The sequence below is a fragment of the Pelecanus crispus genome, chromosome 1 (assembly GCF_030463565.1).
Source record: "Pelecanus crispus isolate bPelCri1 chromosome 1, bPelCri1.pri, whole genome shotgun sequence".
In the NCBI taxonomy this organism is placed as follows: domain Eukaryota; kingdom Metazoa; phylum Chordata; class Aves; order Pelecaniformes; family Pelecanidae; genus Pelecanus; species Pelecanus crispus.
Window position 1 is genome coordinate 200,216,790 of NC_134643.1, and position 23,877 is coordinate 200,240,666.

At 37.0% G+C, this 23,877-nt stretch overlaps 1 protein-coding gene across 4 annotated transcripts in view; it reads right to left on the minus strand.

Moving 5' to 3' along the window:
• The window catches only part of NBEA (neurobeachin), a 532,307-nt gene that overhangs the window by 80,082 nt on the left and 428,348 nt on the right, over positions 1-23,877 (minus strand). For all 4 annotated transcript variants that reach the window (XM_075727933.1, XM_075727935.1, XM_075727932.1 and 1 more), the window contains 3 exons: positions 23,120-23,222; positions 17,158-17,273; positions 6,329-6,441 (listed from right to left, as the gene is read on the minus strand). In XM_075727933.1, coding sequence (XP_075584048.1) covers positions 6,329-6,441; positions 17,158-17,273; positions 23,120-23,222 — 332 coding nt within the window. The remainder of the gene's footprint in view (positions 1-6,328; positions 6,442-17,157; positions 17,274-23,119; positions 23,223-23,877) is intronic.

Here is a 23,877-nt window from a genome sequence, read left to right on the forward strand (position 1 = left end):
GCTGAATAAAATGGACTCTTGAAGTGAAATATCATGAGAGTCATCTCTTTTCTTGCATGGTATGGAAATTTTCATGTGAAAATCTCTGGGAAGAATCTTTTCTGGGATTTGCCTTTCCTTGTCCCAGAGAGAAGGAAAGAAAAAACGATGGGGTGAGGTAGAGCTTGTCTTCAGCTAGAAAGTCTGGCCTCTACTTCCTGGGACAGATCCTGGATTGGATGAACTAGTGATCTGGATGGTAGCCTGGGATTCGGAAGACACAGGTTCATTTCTGTCTCTGGGGGAGACCCCTATGTGAACCACTTCTCTGCACATTAATGGAAAGGACTTAAATCTTCCATAGTGTAGGAAACCATACACACTGAAAACGCTAACGGAAAGTGCTTAAATCTTTCTTTTTTTTTTTTTGTTGTGTAATTTAGAAATTTGCTGATTAACCACACATAGATCAGTTTGTGTGTACCAAATGACCAGGCATTTTCTGAAAGTGAAAGCTTCCATATATAAAATAGCATGGAGTAAATTCAGAGAGGTCTGCCCCTGGCTTCCTTGGTGGTTTTTTTAATGTCCATGTGGCAAAATGCTGTTACCCAAGGAAATGGTAACTGTTCATCCTTCAGTAAAGACGTGCGTTTTCTGTAAAGACTTTAAATCTCAGTTGTACAAACTAGCAGCTAACCTAGTTTTACTCCAGCAAGGCATGTGTCCTGCTAGATGACAAGTTCTACAATAATGGTAGTCTCTCACATTTCTTGTGAAATGTGTAGGGTATATGGAGTTTTGGTCACTTTTCCATAGCATTACAGTGCCATTCTCAGTCCAGAAAGTCAACTACTATGGTTTTAATCTGATACCATGGCTATAAAATGGAGATAAATTTTACTTATGGCTCTATCCCTGTATCTTCACATAATGAAAGAGAATAATTTTATTTCCATTTCAATGAGATTCTACTGCTGTGCAAACTAGTTAAAATGGCTTGCACAAACAATACAAAGGCAAAGCTCAATCCATGTACTATGTCTCAGTCCAGTACCTTAACTGGAAGACTAATACAGAAACTGAATTTGAATCAAACAAATTGTTCTGAACATTAAATAAAAAGATCTTTCTATAACATTTTATAAAATGCTTTTTCCAAACACACCATTTGTCTTTTTGTTAAAAAAACCCCTCTGTAAAGACTCATATCCAATAGTATTAACTTTTCATAAAATGGTTTTGTAAGATATTCTTTACTTCAGCCAAGCAGAACAACTCACTGTATGACAATGCCTATTCAGCCACTTCACTGCTGATGTACTAAAAGCTGCTATTTGAGTTTATGTTATGCTGCTTTTTCCATTTAAAAATAAAGCAAGTATTTACTTTAACATTAAAAACACACTGCTATTCATGTCATTCTTTTTTATCTGGCTAATCTCTTTAGACATCTGGCCTTTGAACCAGTGTATTGTCAATACATCTAGTGTTTATATCCACTGGACATGTTATGTTAGCTCATGTAATATTCACTGTTTTGCCAGCTATCTCCACAGAACTACATTCTCTCACGAGAGCAGAACTGAATGTAGCATCCTATTTATCCGGCCACTGAAATATTCTGCTTATCTTGACTCTAATTTATGCAGCAGCTACCTTATCTGTTTATCTCTTTTTTTCATAAGGTACTGTGCAAAATTGTAGCTGGGTACAAAAGAAACCTTGAGCGTGGTTTTATTTGGCTCTGGCTGAATACTGACTGAGCTTTTTCCTTACTTTTTTATTAAAAAAACCCACTGAACAACAAACTTTAAATAGGACATCTTAGTACTTTAAAGTTTAAAATAAATTCTAATTTTATCCAAATTTGTAAACAGCTTTTCTTCAGCATACCACTATCAACTTTATCAAATATAAGAGTTCTGGAAGATTCAAAGTACCAGAGTTTCACTCAGTAAATGAACTTTTTATTTAAGAAACCAAACGTGAATCAAACTCATTTTTCTTCTGATGGTACGGTTGCGTGTGGTAAAGAGAGAAGTTTAAGTTACAGAAACTGATTTCATTTTTCCAGCGAGAGTGGCTCTTGCTAAGCCCATAAACTCCATTCCACGGCATACACATTTTTGGACGTATTAAGTGTGGTTTGCCTTGAAATATTCACACTTTGATGCATTCATTTGCATTATTACATTTAGAAGCCTTGGGGCTTTATCACTTCCTTTTCTTGAAATGGCACAGTAATAAGGAAAAGTGGTTATGCTTATCACCACCCGTCAGTCAAACACCTTCTATATTAACAAAATATAATTTTTTCCACTCAGTGAATGGGCGTGTGATATCTCATACACATGTCAATATTAGTATTACTTTGGCTGGTGAAGAAATCATTTTATTTAACAGGATGTATGACTGGAAGTAAATGAGGAGAAATTCCCATTTACACTTTAACGAGCAGGGACAATGAAGCATGTTAAATCCATGCATTCACTATAATTTAGGAGTAAAAGTCATACAATTTTGAATAAACAAACCATATCACATTTTAAGTATGTTGAAACCCCAAAAAACTCAGTGTACAGTAAGGTCTGCATACACATTTTCCATACTAACGTCTAATACCATAGGTATTCTTCCCAAGGAAATCTCAATAAAGAAGAAAATAAGCAGATCACCTGGTGGTTTGATAGTGAAAAGATAATCTATGTATCTATGACAGCCTCTTTCATTAGCTTTTCATCCTGTCAAACAATAAATATAACCTTTAACCTTGTATATGTAATGAATAAAACTTGAGCCTACACTGTCTAATCAAATGAGAGGTCCAATATATCCTACTGTTACGGCACCTTCAGTGCCCATGGGCCCTGGTTTTAAATCTCAAATTATATGTAAAAGGAAGAAAAATCCTTGATAGGAGAACTTCCAAACACTTCAAAGAAAAAGGGCAGAGGAATTTTCAGACTAATATTTAAATATAATTGTTCTGAGAGAACAAGCAACATTGGGGTGTAAAAGTACCACACTAAGGAGCACTACATAAAAACAGAATAAAATGGAATGGAAGGAAAGGACAAGTTACATGTTCAAGATGGCTTTGCAGAAATGTAAATATTTAAGTTTGACCTAAATGCAAAAGGCATATGTTTTACTCTGTCACTGACATCGTAAGCAAGCCAAACACTTCTAATTTCATTTCCACAAAACACATGAATTGCATTTGTCGTGTATATTCACTTAGGAGTTGTGATATGGCAAAGGCGGTGTATCATATTTTATACAGAAAGCCTAGGAATCAAAGGTTAAAAAATTTCAAAAGAAGTACTGTCAATTATCATAATTGGCACTACAGCTTTGTATGAACATTGTGTGATAATACACAAATTAATTATTTTAAAAGTAGTTATATTTAGCATCTACATTTAACTACCAAAACTATTTTAAACCAGCAAAACAAAGCATGATAGGTGGTTTCTCTTTTAATTTCATTGCTTTTGTGGGCTTTTTCTACATATGTAATAGTGTTAGAATTCTAAATAATTTCAGAAGATTGTTTGAGGGGTATTAATTACTAAATATTAAGGACAGAGTCTTCAAGAAACCCAAGAAGGGCAAACGTGCAGGAAGACAGAAGGTTGGGAACTGACAAAGGAGATTTTATCCATCAACAGCTTAGCTGGAGGTTCTGATTTGCCATCAAATATGCAGGAATATTTCTCCATTGCAGAGTAAAATCTGACAGAAGGAAGTGGCTCCTCATGGAAAGGATACTGTGTGTGCCTGCCCCAGAGGTCTGGCTTGATGGCACGCCCCGGTTCAATAATGCAAACAATAAATCACTAACCCCTGCTTTTAAGCACTAGGCTACTCAGGATTCACCTCCCTAACGAGGAAAGAACTGGCTTACTTACAAATACAGGACAATATCGAAAATTAAAACAGAATTGCCAAGGAAATACTTCAGATACGTTCTGATTTTGAAGATTTTTACTGATAATGCACAAATTGAAACAGGACGCAAGTAATGCATAACAGCCAAAGTGCACAAAGTAAGGCATTTCATATTAACTGGCCACTGCCTTTTACAAAAAATCATTAATCTATTTTTCCTTTTAAAACCATTGTGAAATGAAACCTATCAGATGTTATTATAATAAACACTGGAAAAATTTGACAATTACACCCCTTTTATCCTGAGGTATCCCACAACACTTCACAGATTGCACGTGTTTTCTCACACATCCATGGGATAAATGCAGCCCAGATCTTGCCAGAAAGGAAAGACCATTCTCCTTAACTACTTCTGTGTAGGCTTTTTTACTGGTCAAAACTCTAACTTTTCCAGAGGAAACCAGTGGTAGCTTTTTAATAAGAGAATGCAGTTATCAAATTGGGTAAGAAAAGGTCCTCAGGCAAAATACTGCTGTGCACATTGCACAGATTCTTGAAGAAACATAAATAACCAGGGACTTGATTTTACATTTCCTTTCAAGGGAGAGCACTACTAGGCATGCAGTGATACTTAATAAGCTATACAAGCACTAATTCCATAATGAGTCGTTACTAACTCATGAGGAAAACCTATCTATGCAACTATCACGCTACTTCCTGTAGCAATTACATACTTTAATAAGCTGCCATAAAAATCTGGATTCAACCAAAACTAAGTACCTAATGATGGACTCATGAGACGTTGTCTAATCTTGTTGCACTTCACCACATGCAGTGCTACTAATACTAGAAAGAAGTGAGTCTGAGAGATTTTGAAAAGTATAAGCATCTTAATGAAAGGTTTATCACTATAAACAATTCTAAACCAGAAATATTTTTATACATGCTAGGGAACAAGCTAGTGCAAGATGATCGCTGGTCTTTATTTAACTCATGTCTGTGGATTTTCTTTTATTGGCCCTGGCACAGATTACAATCGTGTAATAGAATTGAAAAACACATTTGTGAGACATACCTATAATATTGTGAAAGGTCAGAAGTTTTACACAACATTAAGTAGAGTCTCAACCAAATTGTTTACATTTGAGGCATACTGTGAATGTAGTTTAATTTCTTTTTTTTATTTATTTATTTATCTAAGAAAAAAGGGAAAGGAAACTTAGGTGACTATCTGCTATTATGCAATCAAGTCCTACTGAAATTATTTTGGAAGGCTTACAAAAGCAGGCTTCCAAATGGTTACAACACATCTAGAAGTACTGCAAACACACTCTTTCCAGCAGCGATATGAGACTGTGAGATACCCAGGGTGGGATGTCTCCGTTCCTGCCCAGGATGTGTGCTTGCAGGAAGAGGAGGAAAGAAAAGCAGACTTAAAGGCAGAAGCCCCAGAAACTCTCATCCTTGACCAGCGACAGAAAGGAAAGTAGGGCCTGCAGCATAGGGCTGCAGAACAGGCCTTGGGGGTCATTTTCTCCTCTCTGGCCTCATTCCTTAAGTCAGCGAGTGACAGACTCCTGCAGTTTTGAGCCTCACTCAACTTGTACGAGCAACTTCTCCCTCCTGGCTGAGGAACTGTGGCAAGGATGCAAGAAAGTTGTCATGCCCAGACAACAGAAACCTCACACTGGGGATGTTGCAAGGCTACCCACCTTCACTGGTAAGAAAGTACATACACTTTCTAAGTTCATAGGAACCAGGAAAGATACATCCCACAACTCAGTTTCAAGCCCTGTTTTTTGTCTTTATTCCAGTTGGCCAAGAGCAGAGCCCTTCCATATGCTTCTGCTATGCTCAGCCAGGACACACCTTCTCTCTCCAGTCTGTTGACACAATCGGAGTACCAGAGCTGGGTGTAGATGGCAGTCTGGTGCTATGAGAAACAAATACTAGGAACTGTATTATTATAAAGCACTAACTGCCCAAGTCTGGTTGGAGGACAAAAACCACAACTAATGATAGGGACCAGATAGTCCCGGGTCTAAAATACAAAATACTTGTTTACTGAATAATTATGAAACCAAAAGGAGGGCTGCTATTATATTACTCACCTAGTCACTGCAAAACAAAGTGAAAAATTAGTCTAAGCTTTTTATTTCCAAAGGATCAGCTTTCGTAAACTAAGGGAGATAACTAGTGAGATCAAGTGGTCTGACACACTCATGACCTGTAAGTCAGAAGTTACAGAGGAGTTGCAGGTTTGGAAACAGGTCAGTCAGGGACAAAGAAGTAGCATAGTGTAGAGATTCAGTATAAAATGATTCTAAAATAGAAAAATCTATTTCAGACTTTTCTGACTTTAGGATAAAGACCTAACTTAACCAGACTATAAATATAAAATAAAATCTCTTCCTAAAACAGCTGGCTGACTGTCTTTAACAGAATTGAAGCATACCTTTGAAAGATCCCTGAAGTTGCCTGGAAGGGTCAGGTCTAATTCTTCAGATTCATAGTTTGTTAAAACCCACGGAAATACAGGGTATTGGTTCAGATCATTATATGTTCGTCCTATTAAGAAAGAAAGTGTTTTAAGAATTAGGAAACAGTGTCCACTTCTCCAGCTGAAAAACAATCTAGCGGTTACTTTTGTTGCATCACATGTTCCCAGTTCCCACCACTTGACAGAATCAGCTATAAATCTTCCAGACAAAAGCAGCCATTTAGATGCACTTATCTTGAATCAGAAGTCAACGCAGAAATCAGCATAATATAAAGAGCACAGTATCTTTTATAATCAACTAAAACCCACCAAATGCCAATAAACACTTTCTTCTTTATTTCCATGAAGCTATTTTCATAGCATGAATGTTGAAATTTAAAACCACTAGACTATTATTTTCCTAGCAACTGTACGCAGTATCATTAACTGGCAAAGATTAAATAAGAGTCCAACAGCAAGGGACTAAATTTGAAAGTTGCAAGTCTAGGTCTACCCTAGATAGACCCTATTAATGCATTACTCCCCATGGCTCTTCTTCACTGAAGAATTGGCGAAATTTCACTACAACAGTGGAATCAAAGTAGAGGAATTAATGTTTGCTTTAACACTATTTCATAACCACTTTGAGAATTAAAAACCATTTTCTCCCCCCAAAAGACAGAGCTGACTGCCCCAGGCCACTCTCTCCAAACATAATGAAAGAAACGTTGCTACCATCCCAGCAGCTCAAAAATGCAAACCCCATTTTTAGATACAGTTTCAAAAGAACAATCTGCAACTGAAGTGAGCTGAAAATTATGAATTCATCAACAGGAAAAGTGTGTTTGGGAAACACTGTTATTTCTGTGTCAGCTGGTATTTGGTAGTATCTAACATTTCAGTGATAAGGCAAATGAAGTTGCTCAGTAAAGAACCATCCACCATATTGATTTACTGAGAACCACACAATATGCAACATGAGTCTTAAAAAACAAAATCAGGTCATAAATATATGTGTGTGTGTATTTATATAATATAATTAGCAGACTGAAATAACCCAGGTTAACAATTCCCAGTCCTGCAGCAGATTTACAGCCCTGTCTCACTAACTGCTTCCTTCCAGATTCTGGACAGATTCCTGGGGTACAAAGCCCAGCACAGGAAAACACAGCCTTCCTTGTTCTGAGTAGCATTTGCAATTCTCCACAAAAATCAGTTCTGCTTTAATGAAATGTGAAACTTTCACTGCTCTACAAACACCTTGTTTTTTCAATATAAGTTGATGAACAAGAAGTATGTTTCTATTTTGTACATAGTTTCATTGAAAACAGGAAAAGTGCATATTGCTAACAACTGTGTGTCCTCATTTTTACATTTTGAACACATACATGCTCACAAGAATATAAAAAAATAATTTAGGTACAAATACAATTTTGTTAAAAATGCAATACTAGCACTGTGTGCCACACACAAATAAAGATGGATAGAAACAAAAACACTTCTTCTTTAATATCAATGATGAATTAATATAAAAACATTCTTGGACAGAATGAGAATTTATCAAACAAATCAAGAAATGCACCAGAATTTATCTGTGTGAGGCAGGAAAAGGAAAGGTACTCTCTGGCAGAATATTAATTGGTTTAGTTTTTTTTGGGGGGGGGATTCTATATGTCTTGAAGTAAGACAAATCTGTCTCATTTTCCACATCTGTCAAATCAGAGTATTATTTTCCTCTTCGGCAAGGGATTAATGACATGTGATTTGTAAAGTTTCTTGAGATTGTAAAATTTAAGCTTCTACAAAATATGGCCTTTATAAACTATATCTTTATACAATAAATGTTTTTCTCACCATTAGAATCCTCAATTAAGTTAACAGAAGAGTGTGTGAAAGCTTCCACAAAAGACAGACATTTGTGCTTATGTAGACAGCGGACTAAAAGAAATTTGAGATTCAGGAAAAGAATGACCAAGGCGACTGTAGTCTATTACAAAGCATAAGCAAAAATGATGATTCTTCAGAAACAAGAGTTTTATGGAAAAGAGTTCACAGTAATAAAGACCTTCAGCTGAAAACACTTTATAAAAACATCTGGAAGGTAAGAACATCTTTTTGCAAAATTTTGAAAGGAAATTTAGGGTTTTCCAAAATTACTTTTTATTTCAAAATTGAGATTTTGCATATTGAGGTTTTATTTAATTTTTATATTAATTTCATTTCACTTTCAATATTCAGTCAACAAGATTTTGACATTTTGTTCCTATTCCACATGGGAAAATCATTAATATGTGAATAGAGCAAGAAAAAAGCAATCCCAGCCTGAGCTGTACATGAGTTCTCCTTTGCTGTGTGGTTTTGAGAGGTTACATATAGTACGGACACATGAACAAATTATCATGTGGAATTACTTCCAAGTCAGGACACTGCAGTAACTCTTGTGTGCATTTTTTTACCCCACAATGAGTAATAATTTGAAGCAACTTATCTCTCAGCTTAGGTAGGATAAGTTACAAACAATGGACCCTTAGTGATTATGTATTTGATAAATATAACCACAGTCTTGTGAAAAAATAAACAAAATATATACTTCTCTCCTACTTCAATATTTATAAAACACACTTTATTTATGAAGGTATTAACTACTAAGAATAGCTAATAATTTGTTTAGTAAAAAAGTTAGTGATTTATTTTTCTGAATTCAGTGATTTTCTGTTTAATATCAACAAATAAAAATGACTTGAGAAGATGGACCATAATTTAAATTGTGGAAGGAGACCAAGCCTACATGATGAGATAAGACCACACATCTATGCTTATCTGAGTGGAGGACAGTGATCTAGGCCTATAATGGGATTACAAATCCCTAATTCTAAACATGCATAAATATTAGTGGTTTAACTTTATTAGGAATGCTTTCTGGATCAGTTCTGGCTTCACAATGATTATTTTCACAGTAAAGTCAGCAGATGAATATATTTAGCCATATCATCAATTGTCTGGTGTTTCCAGCAAGAATTATTTGGTTCTTTCTTTAGCTAAATAAATCTAAAACATAAACCTGTACTGCTATTGGTAGTCCCTATACCTTTTCAGAAGCTTCAGATTTTCCCCCAAGTAGGCTTACAGAGATTAATATTAAAGGCTGAATATTAAATATTGCAAGCCTATGACACTAATCTACTTGAACAATAAAACTGAGGCATAGTAAATGAGATCTCAGAAATACTGGATATGTTTCTTCATTAAAAAAACCTTTTTAATTAAACCATCCAATTTAATGTTTTTATATGGCACTTCAGTTTTGAAGGTAAAGTGAGCTAGAGACAGCTGACAAAGAAATTATAACTGCAATTCCTTGGTGAAAATGTTAATGACAGCAAAATATTGTTTAATTAGATGATTGCAGCATCTGGATTAACACTCTTTAAGAGCGATGTTCCTGTGCTTGTCTGCTTCTTCACACTTTACAGACATTTTGTCATCTCTAGGTCATTAGGAAAGAATTTTTAATGATTTTTCTAGAAGCAAGTAGTTCGAGTTACATCTAATTAGATGACAATAATAAGCCCAACACATGCAGTAGCTAAATATATACATAATTAACCAGTGAGGGCTTGTACATCACAGAGTAAAAAAGTGGAAAATGCTAAACAGGCAAAAAAAAAGAGGGAGGGGGAAGAAGTTTGTCTGAATTTATTACCTGACTGAAGATGTCATTTTTTTCCACAAACCTTTAAAAATAATCCCTTTCCACTACAAGAAAGGACTTACAGAAATTATGGATATAATTATTCTCCACTTCTTTTAAAAGCTGTGGCAGGTAGGATTTTAAAAAAAATTAAAATTCCAATAAATAAAAATGCAAACACACATTTAATATACTGCAATATGAAAAGAAAAAAAACCAGCAGAAATCAGTTAAATACTGAGAAACAGATTTGAAAACTAGCCTTCTAACTAATAGTGGGCACTGCAACCATACTACAAAACGACTTCTTGTTCCCACTCCTCTTGATTCCTTTTACTGTGGTGGGATTACTTTTAAGTAATTTTTTCAATAGTCTTGTAACTGAGAATAGTAAAAATTAATTGTTCCCTATATCACCCAGAGGGTTCAGTTGACATACATGCTGATCACATGCTATATGGCCTTTTCCTATGCGCTCAAAGAAAGGACAATTAGTATAATCATAGCTGCTTCCAAGCCTTCAAAGCAAAAGAATCCCTGAGAAGGGAATAGGTAGGAGGAGGGGGAAGGTGGCCAGGAAGGCTTATGTCTACACATCCAGGACAAAAACCAGGGGCACTGAGAGTATAACACCGAGACTGATTGATAAGTAGCAGAGTGCAGTGTTTACCTTTGGGAGAAAAATGCAGAGCTGTAAACATGATGAAATATGCTCAAGTCAGAAAAGAGGGCAAGAAAGAGGTGAAGACCTTGGAAACAGAATAGGGAGGTGAGAAAATCGTTGGCTAGAGGGCCAGAGAAACAGGTTGAAACAAGACTTTAGAGAGTTCTGAAAATGAAGAGCGATTTTGAATTGAAATTGCAATGAATCATCGGCCAGCGCAAGTGATGGCAATCATATATCCTTGGATGGGAAATGATCTAGAAAGAGAGAACGACGATAGCTGAAGTAGACAGTTATTAAGTCATGAGTACAGATCACAACAGAAACAGTTAAACTAAAAATGAAGTCAGACACTGTTTAGAGGTGGCAACAGGGTGATACAAAGATTGCCAAAAAGAGTCATAGAAAGACGGATTTTTTCCAAGGGGACACTTCAGTATTTCAAACATTGATTAAGAACTTATAGAATAGCCAGGGGCCGTGCTTGTCAGGACAGACATATTGGCAAATCAGGGAGAGATTTAAGGAGAGATTCGTATATTTATTTCAGTGGTTCTGTTCTACAGAGACCAACCAGTCTGTGTAATTAACAGTATTAACAAGCAGGCAAAGGACTTCTTGTGGGAAAGGGCCCCGTTGCATGTCACAAATGGAAGAAATCAGTTGGTGTCCGAAGCCTCACATCTGAATGCCGCTCTTCCAAGGCTGCTGTTTTTGAATAATTTCAGAAAAGGATCACAAGAAAACAAGAGTGATTTCTTACTGTTTTGTAAAGGGCTAGACGCTAATTAAGCACCATCGTAAGAAGAAAGGAAACTACAAAGAATTGGCAAAAAGTGTATTAAACCACTTTGTTAGTGGACCTCTACGTATTTGGAAGAGAAGAAAAAACAATGAAGGGACCTATGTATCACTTATTTACCAGCAGATAATCCATGTTTCTTAGGTGCCAAACGTCCACGTTTCTTAAGTGGCTAACCTACGGCTCAGATATGCTGAATAAGCCAGTAGGAGCTAAATGGCAACACGAATAAAAAAAATTTGATGCACATATTTCTCAATGGCTAAAACCAATGATATTGTTAGAAAAGAAGATGCTGCTTAAAGTAACAGTTACAGTCTAAAACTAGACCATCACTGCCTACATGAACAATTACTGGCAAAGAAGTTGTATCTTTTAAGGCAATATTTCTTATGGGATCTCATTACAAAAGAGTATAATTAAAAATGTATTTGGAAATAGGATTTCCAAAGAAGAAAGAAAATACATGTCTTGTCTTTACTTGGCAAAGGAGGTCATGAATATATTCAATACTCTATCTTTGTGTACAAAATAGAAAATCCTGTATTTTCTTCTCACTGCCGAGGGTTCTGTCGACAGTGCATATAAGAATTTGCTTCTAACACAGATGTATCTGGACAGTTATCAGTTAAGTGTTATCAAAACAAGGGCAACATGTAGTGGAGGTACTTTGCTTCCAGTACTGTATTGATGGTAGAGATACCATTTTTTTTAGTGCTTCATCAGAAAACACCTATTTGTTGTAAAGGAAATATTTTTGAGAAATAACTTTCAACAGAAGATTTACAGAAATATAGGCACAGATGTAAAAGCAGTGGTGTTATTCAGGCTGCCTCATAGCTCTTGACCCTGCAGTTTCCCAGATCTCAGGCCTTGCCAGTACAGTGCTGTGCAATGGTGGAGCCAGGAAACAGCTTGGGGATGTGAGAACTCCTAGGCTTTCTAACATATATTTATGTTTTGAAGCTTTCTCCACTGCCATTGGACTTGGAGCTCACGTGCACTCCATTGTGGGTGGGTTTCTGGCTTGCCAGGGACTTCGTGATGAGATTCTTTGCAATACCCTCAAGTTCTTTATGAGTTTTTAGAAGTCAGCTTCCTAGCTGAAGTGCAGGTTTCATTAGAACTACAAAACCAGGCTGATCTTCCAAAAAATAACTGTTGGGGAATTTTTGCTTCTGTCAAACGGTTGGAAAATTGTAGGGTTTGTTCCAAACTGGAATAAAATTTTATTGTCGTGTGTACAATTGCCTGTTGGGTTTCAGTCAGTTTTAATTCTCTTATGTTGTTTTCAGAAAAGGTTTTGTGTGTGTGTGTCATAGTTCAGCTGCCAAGGGTAAATTTTATTCTAATTTTAAAAAAAAGTCATGAGTTTCTATGAGAGTGCATCAGTTGGAGACATTAGCAATGGAAATCTATTTATCTATGTTCATAGAGACTATGAATCTTCAAAATCTTTAAAAAAATGAAGCAGAAATAGAAAGCACATAATACCACAATCCAATCATGCTTTCTTACAAGCTCTTTGCGTTGAAGGCCATTCTAACATGCAATAGTCATAGTTGATGTCAGCAGGACCCTTTATTTCACTAATCCTTCTGGAACACTATCAGATGTGACAGCACTCTTGCTGATTGGGAAACTACCCAAGAATCTCAGCTGCTTTTAGACATCCCTCCAAAATCTTTTATGAGATCGTGCAGTGATACTTTCATCCCAACCTATAACATGGTGACTGTTACCCTTCTTGGAAAATAAAAACAGAACAGAAAATATATAGATTGGTAAGGACCCATTAGCAAAAGCCAAGTAATGCAGATGGGTTTGAAATAAAAATCAGAGTAAGGCATATTTGTGACAAGGAAAAGGTCTTCAAATGTTACTCAACACCTTGCTCACAACTTAGCAGAAGAGTATGCATGGGTATTAATTTTTAATAAACCAATACTAGTCACTTCCAGAACTTTAAAAAAATCAGCATATTTGCTCTCCTTCAGGAAACATATATTTGTTGATCCATGTGACATCAAAGCATCATTAAAAAGAATGACTTTACTAAGTCAGTCAGTCAATACAAGATGGAGACAAAGAGTTAGGCTGAATTTCTTCTAGAGACTCAAATTTACCTCCCTCTCTTTCAGGGAATATGGTCTTTACCTAAATTTAAATTTGAATTTGAATTTGATCATGCACTGCTGAAAGACTTCATAAGATGGTAGGTAATGCTGTGAAAATGAGCATGTGAGCTTACACAATTAACAACAATGAGATTACATGGACAAATGAGATTTACCAGTAAGAGGCTGGCACCAAAAAATCTGACAGAAATTCAGTGCTTTGAGTCAGAGAGAGACACTACGGAGGTACTGACCAAACTGCTGTACGCTTTTCCAAACACAATACAAGCCCGTAGACACACACACACACACACACAAAAAATAGAGTCAGTAATCCTCCAAACCTTGGGCATAGCAGGTGGTATGTGGAATGTAAATGTCAGGCCATCCTGTTGTATGGCAGGTGAATGTCTTACACACTAGATGACATTAAGAGAAACTTGCCTTATGTGACCACCCAGGTGTTTGGCTATAAAGACTGCCTAGCAGTACTAGTATCAAACAACAGGTCAAAAAACATTTTTCTTAAGACCTCTGAGATACTCTGAAGGAATCTCTTCAGGCTGAAGCTTGTTTACTGATGGATACTTTAGTGTAAGTGTCACTGCAATTCCTAATTGACTTCAGACATAATGATGTCTTCCAGGTTTGGACGCTTTGGTGATGTACCTAAAAATAAATGACCTTGGAGTTTTAAACTGATTAAAAATGAAAAGTAATTTATCAAAAAATGGCTCAGCTCTTGTCTACTCTCATTTAAAGAGTTTAGACACACTGCTTACAAAAGAACTGAATACATAAAAAGGAAATTACACTTGAAGGACAGTTCTGTCGATAACGTATTGGATGAGGACTGAGGGGACCTAGGCTAACTTCCGAGCTCTCCAGTAAACTCTCCAAGTTTGGGTAAGGTGGTCAGGCAGCCTGTGAGGCTCTGCCTGCATCTCCTCATCACCAGAAGGGCACCGGATGCACGAGAGACGCAGAGAGGCTGAGGCAGGCCAGCGTCCAGAAACAGGATAGTGGCATTCTTGTGGCGCTGTGCCAGAGGTAATAAACGCTCTGCAGGGCTCCTTCCTTCAGCAGAGATCTGCGGGACTGTGGCTATAATGCTTAGGAACCAAGCTGGTGAGCCTGCACTGGACTGCACCATATGGACTTTCCAACCCAGGTCTCCGGTAGCTTCAGGGACTCTGCTTTGTGCTCCACTGCACAAGGTAAACATGCCCTCAGATTCCGAACTGTTCAGTGGTAGCACTTCTGTACCACACTGGGATAATTTGATGATGCATTTATTAACGTCCGTAAGACTGGATGCATGGAAGGTGACTACCATATAAGCACAGAGGCAAAAGCCTAAAGGTTCGAAGCAAGGGAGTTTGACAGCTCCTGAATTCTGCCACTGCCCTAACGGGAAGAATGCAGTGACTGTCCTCAGACTGGTCAGCGTAACGGGTGCTACCTTTGGGTTTCACACTTACCTTTGTCTTATGTCTGGCCTGAGGATAACCTCAGGCATAAAAGTCAGGACCAAGTAAAGATGAGAGTTGTAACGCTGGAGTACAAAGTGATGCCTGGTGGAATTTAATTTGGGTTTCAAATTAATGCTCACTGGAGTGAAATGTCTGAGGAAGGCTCTCCACAGGCAGGTTCATAACCAGCATGTGTGCTGCAGGCAGGAATCATAAGAGTAGACAACTTCCTGGAAATCTTTGTATATGGTGTAGAAAACTGCTACTTTTTACATTTAAAATTACCACAGGAGTTAACACATAGAAAAGGGAAAGGTGAAAGGAATAATGCCATTGTGAATGTTTAATTAATGAGCAACTGACATCATCTACCTGGACTTGTGCAAAGCATTTGACACTGTCCCACACAACATCATTCTCTCTAAATTGGAGAGATATGGATTTGACGGATGGACCACTCGGTGGATAAGGAATTGGCTGGGTGGTCGCACTCAAAGAGTTGCCATCAATCGTTCGATGTCCAAGTGGAGACCAGTGATGAGTTGTGTTCCTCAGGTGTTGGTATTGGGACCAGCACTGCTTAACTTCTTTGTCGGAGACATGGACAGTGGGATTGAGTGCACCCACAGCAAGCTTGCTGAGGACACCAAGCTGAGTGGTGCGGTCGGCATGCTGGAGGGAAGGGATGCCATCCAGAAGGACCTTGACAGGCTTGAGGGGTGGGCCTGTGCAAACCTCATGAAGTTCAACAAGGCCAAGGGCAAGGTCCTGCACCTGAGTCGGGGCAATCCTAAGCACAAATACAGGCTGGGCAGAGAATGGATTCAGAGTGGCCCTGCAGAGAAGGACTTGGGGGTGTTGGTTGATAAGAAGCTCAACATGGCCCAGCAATGTGTGCTTGCAAACCAGAAATCCAACCGTATCCTGGGCTGCATCAAAAGAAGCGTGGCCAGCAGGTGGAGGGAGGTGATTCTCCCCTCTAGTCTGCTCTCATGAGACCCCACCTGGAGTACTGCGTTCAGCTCTGGGGTCCCCAACATAAGAAGGACATGGACTTGTTGAAGCGAGTCCAGAGGAGGGCCACAAAAATGGTCAGAGAGCTGGAACACCTCTCCCATGAAGAAAGGCTGAGAGAGTTGGGGTTGTTCAGCCTGGAGAAGAGAAGGCTCCAGGAGGCCTTATAGCAGCCTTCCAGTACCTGAAGGGGGCCCACGAGAAAGCTGGAGAGGGACTTTTGACAAGGGCATGTAGTGATAGGACAAGGGGTAATGGCTTTAAACTGAAAGATGGTAGATTTAGATTAGATATAAGGAAGAAATTCTTCACAATGAGGGTGGTGACACACTGGAACGTGTTGCCCAGAGAAGTTGTGGATGCCCCATCCTTGGAAGCGTTCAAGGTCAGGTTGGAAGGGGCTTTGAGCAACCTGGTCTATTGGAAGGTGTCCCTGCCCATGGTAGAGGGGTTGGAACTGGATGATCTTTAAGGTCCCTTCCAAACCAAACCATTCTATGATTCTATGAATTGCCAGGAAAGCTCTTATTTTGCAGTAATGAATGGATGTCTATGGCAGTTATTTCTCATTTTAAATACCTAATCTGATATTATATTTCAGCTCAAAGTACTAAACAAGAAAAGATCCTGTAATCTAATCATACCACAATCCAGGTGACATCTGTACTAGGCAGAATACTGTTGTTATTCTGCTGTCTAGTTGCTGTTGCTGAGAATGATGAAGTAGCGAAATTACATTTTCCCATTATTATTTCCAGACACTCTCTGGCAATGGTTTGTTGACTCTAATAAAGCTTCAGACAAAGCTGTCAGCAGAGGAAATGGCAGAAAGGGAGCAAGGAACAGCCTCCACAACAATACATGAATCTAAAGTCTCAGTGATAGGTTGTGCATTTTCTGACAAAATTTAATGTGTGTGTTTCAGAATCTATCATAAAGCTGCAGCTGCATTCTAGAGGGATAAATATATTCTATCAAGTCACGGTGCTTAAGACTTTGACAAACATAAACATATTATGAAGGATTAAAGTGTCAGAAGCCTTACCTGCTATAGTGTTGAGGAACATCAAGTATTCAAAGTTAGATATCTCCCGTCTCTGCCAGCGCTGAGTCATGTTGGAGGATTTATAAAGCTGTCGGGGAGTGGCCAGAGAGATTCTCCTAGGAAATACATTTAAAGAATGATATTTTTTAAGAGCCTCATTAAATGTTAAGATGTAGGGCAATGTTATTAGTGTGATTAATTTCAGATTCTCTCAGAGGCTTTTTTATTTCATTTAATGAAGTCAAGAAGACACTATTACCCTTATTTGAGAAATGACTAAAATTAAGATCTGTATTTTATTTTACCAGTACTACAGCATTGTAATAATTCAGAATAATATATTTTGTGTTTTATTTTATTCTGAATCTGGTTAAAACACTGGAAGTAAAAGAAACTGCAGACCTCCTGGTGCCTGGCTTGTCCAGCAGGAATAAAAGAGGAATACCATTTCCCTGTTTCAAAAGGATACATTGAGATAAGTTCATTAAGGTGAGTGAGTGATAGATTAAAGTGCCATATATTTCCAGCACATGGGTTGAAGATATTTATTCCACAATTTGTGTACCTCCTCCATGGTCAGATACCCATGATCCCTTCCTATATCCCAGTAAGCTTCAAGATTTCTATTTATAGGCTGGTTTCTGAAAGAAACAAGGTTTATTCAGTTATCTGTTCACACTTCCATCTGCCTGTCTCCCATAATAACTTCTGAATTGCATTTCATTCAAATTTGGAAGAGGAGTAGAAGCTTCTAAGATACTCAATTTTCACACATTTTCTAAAATTTACATGACTGGATAAGGGAGAAAGAACCAAACTACTGTGCCAAGGAAGAGAAAAGCAGAAAACTTCCGCTCTTCTCTATTAAATTTGACAATATCACAATAACCAAATACTGTGCACCAAGTTCTAAATTACCCATAGTATAAACTGTCCCTGCTGGGTAAAATATAGGGGCCTAGATTCAGTCTAGACTAATGCATTAAAGAAAAAAATCTGCAACAAGCAAAAATAGCCTCACTGCTCACAACTCATTTCTAGAGAAAATAGTCCTTGCTGAAAAAAAGACAAGGAAAATCTTTGGAAGGAGAAAAAAATCATCTCAGGTACTTTTTTTAAAAGAAACTTAAATCTTATAAATGGATCAAAACAGAGAAAACGTTTATACCTGCTAAAAAAAAGAGGATCCCTACTGTGTAGCCTATTCATTAATTTAAAGAATGTATCTAGTATTTATATAACTTTTCAAGAGTAAATAGGGACACCCAATGCTTCAGCTTTCAGCTGCACACTAAACACACTAAGTGTACTATTTCTAGACTTTGAATGCTGAGTATTTTCTTAAAATAAAGTCATATACAAGGTGTCAAATTGGGCAGCAATTACAAAAACGTGGACCATCTACTTCTGAAGATATATGTACATACCTCCTACACATGCACTAAACCCTATTTCCGGAGAAAGGATGGTATGCAATTGGAGTGTACAGTTATCACAGCTATATGTCTAAATTGTCAATGTGTAGGTTGTCAATGTCTGCCATACTTACTCTTTACAAACTGGGCATACAAAAATGACCATGCAAGTGTAGACCCACTTTCTTCTTTTTTTTTTTAATTTCCGTATTTACCCAAAATAGCTGTACATAAGGTCTTGCCAGCTTGGCTGGATGCCAATGGTATTCTTTACTAGTACACAGTACTAGTACACTGGTATACTTTACTAGTACACAGGAGACATTACAGAACTTTTTAAAGTTGTTTCTCTTATGCTTCTTCTGAACAATTTATCTAAAGAATTATCTGAATGTAATCATACTTTATATTGCATTTTATAGGATAACGATTGCTTTTACAGTAGAACTCTCAAAGACGTATTGTTCCCAGTAAACTATGACTAATGCTACACACAAATTAATAAATACAGAAAATAAAAATACTAAAGAGATCATTAAATTTACAAAGCATTTCTGTCACAGACTTTCAGTTCCTCCCATGACAAAACAACATTTATGCATCAGTACAGCTTAGTAGCTGCTTTTAGACTTTACCAACAATCTCCCAGGGAGTCTCAAAAATCTATAAACTGTCAAGTGCTGGACTTTGCATTTGAAACGCCTGATTTGAGCAAACTCTACAGAAAATCAAAATATACTAAAAAAGCTCCTTATTTACTCTATATCTAAGGCATTTGAAAGATTTACAGTTATTTCAGCAGAGACAAAAAAATTATGCACAATAAATTGGTTCCACACTTGCTTGTTTCAGTTGATACAGGAAGACCCACTGTTTTGTGTTTTGCTAAATCTACCCAACTTTGATCAAACCATTTCTCTCCTTCGATATGCCATCACCAATATGAAGATGCACAAATGAATGTGCTTCCTTTGCTTCTACAGAACTGGGAAATACCTACTCAAAATGGAAACTGCAGACGACCCTCTGAAGTACAAGGGGATGATCCAATTTTTCAAGTTTTACATGCTTTAAATATGTTTAGAAAACACTTCATGGCATTTTGTTGAGTGAAGGGATGTTATATATCCCATATGTGGAGCATGACCCACCCCCTTTCACAATCACTTTTAATTTAGTTAGCTACAATCCAATGTCATACAAAGAATCTTTAAGTATCTTGTCAAAAACGTAGAACCTGCATGATGTTTTATGTTGTGTTGCTCCTGTTCAGAAAAAAAAAAAGGCTTGGGAAAGTCACTGGCTTCTGACAAGAGACTCATCAATATTTACTTTTATTCAAAGCTCCAAAAAGGGGTTTTATGCTTTGGTGACATCAAATCTTAGTTTTCCTACACCTTTCCCTTCCCAAAATCCAACCTCTGCAACCAGCTATACTGAGATCTGGAAATGCATCCCTAAGCTACTGATGTGGAATAAGTGGCAGAGCTGAGCTGACATTGAATATAGTTATCGTACCAACCAAAATACGTTTTCTTTCAGAAAAATCTTCATAATTTGTATTTCTTAGCTTTAATAACTGAAGCCATTGTTTTATCTAATGCATTAATAGCCCACAGAATTTCAGTGGAAGGTGCTAGCACATGTTTAGTGGTGAAGCATGATACTGTATCTTTTACCAATTCTTTGATCTCTGTATGCTTACAAAACCGTCAGGCAGCTCACAGTTGGTTTCTAAGCTGTCATGTTACCCTCAATAAAAAAGCATCAGTAAATTACACGTGAGATATTAGAACCCTAAAAAGTGGTCTGCTAATAGCATTGTAAAAATGCAGATATTACTCTACCTATGTAGAATCATATGGAGCTGTAGAAATAAGTTAAGTAAAAGGCACAAGTACTGTCTGCCCAGTTGTATCACATGGCAAGGTCATAAGGAAACTACAATCAATGCAACGTTTCAGGAACAGTGCAAATGCATTTATCAAAGACAGATGAATTTGATTACCAAGTCAGACTGAACTCTTCAACATGTGACTAATTTTAAGGACATAATTACTTCTTTGTAACATTAAGCACAGGCTAGGCTTGAACACTTTGTTGAATCAAAGCATTAGACAGGCTGTTGGGAAAGGCAGTGAAGAGGCAAACTGGAGACTTGCTCAGAACAGCAGGTCTGTAACAGTCTTGGGAAGAGATACCAGTTCGCCTGCTTCTAATTCTTCATGCCATTAGAAGACCATAAATACTGCTTTTTCCTTCTATTTCCTTCCATCTTTGTTAATCGCAGGATTTCTCCATGAAAACAGAAATGCACTTAAAGTCCATGTACTGCATTAAAAGTAATTTACTCCAGAATGCTTCCATTGTGAACGTAATTCTTTATGATAATGTAATTAACTTTAGATGAAATGTTTATCAGAGTAGTATCAGAGAGGAAATACTACTTACAAAAATAAAACTAAAGAACTTAAGGAAAACAACCAGAAAGATCTGCTTTTGTTAAAGTATTTTAAAGTACAGCTTAATCTGGAAAATTGGTGATAAAAAAAGTATAACATTTTACACAGCGTAGCAGCTCCTTTTGGTTACTCAGCATAATCTCTCCTTATGTTAGTTATACAAATAAGCATAATTTAAAAATTGGCATTCCAGAGCCAACATATTCATAGGAAGGGAAACTATATTCTAACTACAGAGCAGTTATAGAGCCAGATTTTCCCTCAGTTACTCCACTGCAATCCTAGTGAAGACAATAAGGGTATGTGAAGACAGAAAAAAAGGAAAAAGCATGATTACAGGGTCTTTATTGTGCATAAATCATACCATGATTACACAAAAACAAGAAAGAAAAACAACTTCACTACCATATGCCAGATTTATTCTGAAGGCTAGCAAGCCCATTTTCGATTCAAATTGAACTTTAATCAAAAAGGTATGGAAATAACTGCATATAATATTGAAGCTGAAACTTTTCTAAATAATTATATATCAACAAACTTTTTCAGACAATTATTCACTGAATAATGCACAAAGGATATGAATTTCAAAAGTAAAAAATGTCACTGTAGATATGAAATTCTGATTGAGAAATTTGCATTCTGTTTGTTCTAGAACATGTGGCCATTTTTATTTCAGAAAAGAATACTATTACTTTCCATTTAGAGACAGCAATTCCTTTAATTTGAGTATTTGGAAGAGCAATGCAAATACTAACAAGATGCACCTTCCAAAGAAATGCCCCAACTTCCCCTTGATCTCAGTGAAAACTTGAGAAATTTGGCAGTTTGCCTAAGAACTTCAGTATATTCAGGAGATCAAGCCTTAGGCATCATGAGACTCTTGAGCTCATGACAGGGAATGATGTTCAGCTGGGAACGAAATCATTTTCCAATCCTACAAATGCTTTGACACTTCAGAGTATTTCCACATTCTGCACTGGGATAAAACAAGGACAATATGAAGTTTTAGTTTATAGGAAATTACTTAAAGAAAAAGACACATCCCAGACATTACACGGATGATTAAGTCATTGGCTTTTGGCCAAGTCAAGCCAAATGGAGATCTGAACCCAAAGCACCATATTTTATGAATTTTCTCCTGTTCCCTCACTCCTTTGTTTATTTATTTTTCTTTCATTTTGACTAGAAATTAATCCTGAACCTAAATATTTTTCACCAAATTTCTGCTGATACACCCTCAAAAACAATTTTAGGTCTGAACAGACATTTCTAATCAAAAAGAAAAAATTGGGGGCAGGAAATTCTACCCCCCAACTCAATGAAGTACACATGAAGATCATCTTACCCATCACTGAAATATGAATACTTTTATAGTACAGGATCTGGCAACTCCCAGCCTTATTTCTGACCACAAGCTGATTTGATATTGATGTTTATGAGATAATAAAAACTGTACTTGTCCACAGTATGTGAAAATCTCTAAAACTGAACCTTAGTTGGTCTTTTCCAAAATACATAACCTCCTTAATTTTGGAAACAGAAGTATAATAATGCATTATACTAATGAATGGCAGGAATTCAGAAATTGCGAAATAGCCACTATACTGATGAGCAATGAAATAAAACCCACACACATCCATATAAAAGGCAAGTGAGAAGATAGATAGATAGAGATATATATATAAAAAAAATTTTCATTCGGCAAACACAAAACCTAGTCAAGTTTAGTTCCATGTCCTGCATAACGATCACAGCAAGGATGAACGTTTGTCTATACATTTATAAAACCTGACTGAAAACCAGACTTTGAAGAGATAAGGTATAAGTTTTTTTCTGGTCCTTCACTGGAAGGTACTTATTTCCTGTAATGATTAAAAACAGAAATCTAATTTACAATACTTCTACTTCTATTCCATAATAACAGGCCATATATTAAGTAAAGGGTATTGTTTCTCAAACTAACCTTAAGAAAGAGAAAATCTGGAGTTTCATGACAGGAATAATGTTTTAGTATTGACGTTTAAAAAATATCATTCGTATAATACAAAAACCCACAAAATATACAAACTATTTTAATTAAATTACCTGGCTTGTGGCAAACCATAGCTGGTTCCTACTCCAACACGTGGTAAGCTGTACACAACCTTTTTCACTGTTGCTTGGTCAGGAAAATTAAACATAACAGAAGCTAAATGAAGAAGAGAAAATATGGACTAGTAAACCATATGCAGTAGTCTGTTTCTCCACCTGCATATATTTTAAAAATGCTCTTTGGTTTTTCTTTGGGAAGAGAAGTCAGTTCCACTTCTATCCTTCTGGGGATCCAAGTTAAAACAGAAATTCCTGGCATACTTCATACCTATGTATCATTAGCTGGTTAACGTTTTGGCACTCACCTCCCACTCTGCAGAAGACCTGAGTGAGGTACACTTCAGAGGAACCGGAGCTTACCATTAACCCTTACAACCTATCAGGCTGGGAAGCAGTTCAGTAGTTGGCATGGCATTCGGTCTTCTAACTGGTGCATTAAAGCACACAGGACCAAATATTAATTCCCTCTCCAGCTGAAATCAAAACTTACATCAGAGCTCCTCGGGGCAAAAGACTACTGACACACCTCACCCACCACTCAACTCTGATTCAGAGTAGCATGTACTGAAAACTGAGAGTATCTATTTACTGGTCTGGTCCTTTTTACTTTAACTCAGTTTATAATTAGAAAAGGAAATGTCGTTTTAGATATTTCACTAAAATATTTACAGAAAATGGAGGAGAGGGGTGAGATCATAGAAAAAGCAAATTTCCTATCAAGCATTTGAAGAATTTCCTAATTGTAATGATCT